This window comes from Triticum urartu, chromosome 3A (genome assembly GCF_056163025.1).
Source record: "Triticum urartu cultivar PI428250 chromosome 3A, HENAU_Tu73, whole genome shotgun sequence".
Classification (NCBI taxonomy): domain Eukaryota; kingdom Viridiplantae; phylum Streptophyta; class Magnoliopsida; order Poales; family Poaceae; genus Triticum; species Triticum urartu.
This window is the reverse complement of record NC_141875.1, coordinates 602,021-604,477: the sequence shown is the minus strand read 5'-3', so window position 1 is coordinate 604,477 and position 2,457 is coordinate 602,021. Positions and strand designations below refer to the sequence as shown.

The following is a 2,457-nucleotide window of genomic DNA, read 5'->3' as shown; positions in this document are numbered from 1 at the left end:
TTCTATCTATATGTAATAGCTAGCGTCGACCAAGCACGTAGAAAGAGAGGTCATAAAACCCATTAACAGTCGCGCAAGGAGCGCTTCCTGGGCATGTCCACGTAGGATAGGAAACGACGCGCGCTGTACTGTTGCAGGGATTGTACTACTGAGCTATGAAACCGTTTGCTTCGTGCGATGTACTAGTAGCGTTGTACGGCGGCCGTTGGTGTACTACTGCGCTCTGAAGAGAGAAACGCCCGTCCTTCCCTTTCCTCGTCTCCACTTTCTGTCCCAAGCGCACGCAACGCCTCTCCTTTACTCCTCTCTCAGCCACCCCAAATCCCACGGAGACCCCCTTCCACGAACGGGTGGGCGGGTGGCCGCGGTATGATGGGCGCCATGTTCCCATGACGGACGAGGGAGAAGCAGGCGAGGGTGGGGGTCAGGTTGCCGCTTCTCTCACGAACAGCGCTGCTGGGATCGTTTCTCTCCCTCAGTGTCGCCGGATCTAAGGACCCGCCGTGAGGACCGCGAGAGAAGCACCATCCTCGACTAGATCCTGCGCCGGGCCACGCAGAGGCGGCGGGGCAGTGGAGGAAGGGCTGACCGCTGCGATCCGGCGGCTTCGCCGTCCTCTAGGACAAGTGCAGGTACGCCCTGCTACCACCTACCTCCGTCCGTGCTTTTTGTACGAACAGCCACGCGGCCTCCTCCACCCGCCCGGCGCTGGCCAGGATCTTCATGGCCGTCTCCTTGGGGATGGCCTGGTCCGGGTCTCCGAGCTCGCGCAGCGGTCGCTTGGACTGTGAGACGAGCCCGGCACGCTCGTACGCGACCACCATCATCTGGTACAGCACGGGGTCCATCTCCGTGCCAGACTCCCGCAGCTTCTCGAAGAGCTTCGCGGCGCGGTCGAGCTTCACGGCCTTCAACCAGATGAACAGGACGGTGGAGTAGGTGACGGCGTTGGGCTGGATGCCGCTGGCCTGCATTTGCTGCACCAGGCTCCCGGCCTTGTCGTCCTCCAGCGCCTTGCCGTGGATGGCGATCATGGTGTTGTACGTCACCACGTTGTGCCTAAGGACGCCGTTGCTGCCGCCGTCGGAGGCGGTGCTGCACATGAGGCCGAACAGGTGGACCGCCTCCCCGAACAGCCCGGCGTCGCCGTACACGCGGAGCATGGTGTTGTACGTGACGACGCTCGGCGGCACCCCGGCCTGGCGCATGGACCAGAAGAGCCGGTCAGCGTCGCGCGCGAGGTCCAGCTGCCCGTACGCGTTGAGCACGATGTTGAAGACGGAGTGGTCGGGCTTGAGCGCGCCACGGCGCGCATGTGCGAGAAGAGCGAGACCGCCACGAGGTGCCAGCCGCGGCGCGCGAGCGCGGCGAGGACCGGGGCGTAGGACTCGGCGTCGGGGGCCACGCCGTCGGTGGGGACGTCAAGGAGCAGCAGGCGCTTGGCGTCGCGGAGCAGGTCAGGCTTGCAGTAGGCGGCGATGGCGGCGTTGTAGGCCTTGAGGTCGGACCTGATCCCCGCGGCGCGGAGGCTGGAGAAGAGCGCGAGTGCCTTGGGCGCGTCGCCAGCGCGGAGGGCGAGGTGGATGAGGTTGGAGAAGAGCACGAGGTCCGGCGCCACGGCGTCGGCCTCCATGAGCGGGAGGAAGGTGAGCGCGGCGAGGAGCGTGGAGTAGGAGAAGCCGTCCGCGGCGACGCCCCTGGCGCGCATCTCGAGGAGGAGGCCCGAGGCGAGGCGGCGCGGAGCAGGAGTTGTCCCCGGCTTGAGGATTGATTCATTTCCACTCTCTGCCGGCCTTTTCCTAGGATACTTTCGATAAATCATTGCTTAGCTATTTCTCACATGAATGAAATATAGGTTGCTTTTGGTTCATCTACTTTGTACTTATGAGATGTTCCTCTGTTTTAGATTGTGGGGTAGTCCTGTGATCTGTAAAATCAGGGAAGCTTCTCCTTTTTTGATTTACCACATGAAATGAGTGCTATTATCACTTTGTTCTTATTTTGTTATTCTTTCTACAATGATCAGGCATGAGTGTTCTTTCGAAGTGAGCTTCATTTCTCTATATTCAGGTCTCCAGCTGGTATTATTTTTTAAAGACAATGCTAACTTCCACACGTACTGAAGTTAAGCAACAAATCCGTATAATTTCTCTATTTCCTAGCTTGTATACATGCATTAGCTTTATCTTATTTTCTTTTTTTTTCTATGTGTGTCCACGGTCCATTAGCAGTTAACTAGCAGCTACTAATCATATACATGCAGAAAATACTAAATTGATGATGTCATCAAAGATTCTTCCTAATGCGAAAATTTAAAATATTTTGTAGCTCAAACCGTTGATTCGATTGAAAAACCGTTTTCACATATAAGATCCGTCGCGACGAGACCTCCGAAACTTGATCCCATATTGGTATGTTTTGATGACTTTTTTTAGGTCAAAAGTTATCAGACCTATG

At 56.9% G+C, this 2,457-nt stretch overlaps 1 protein-coding gene across 1 annotated transcript; it reads right to left on the bottom strand.

Annotated features, from left to right (window-relative positions):
• Nucleotides 1-602: 602 nt before the first annotated feature.
• Nucleotides 603-2,057, bottom strand: LOC125547435 (uncharacterized). The gene is given in 2 exon segments (XM_048711299.2): nucleotides 603-1,303; nucleotides 1,306-2,057. Coding segments are annotated over 2 exon segments (1,203 nt in total). The 5' UTR covers nucleotides 1,823-2,057; the 3' UTR covers nucleotides 603-617.
• Nucleotides 2,058-2,457: the final 400 nt, after the last annotated feature.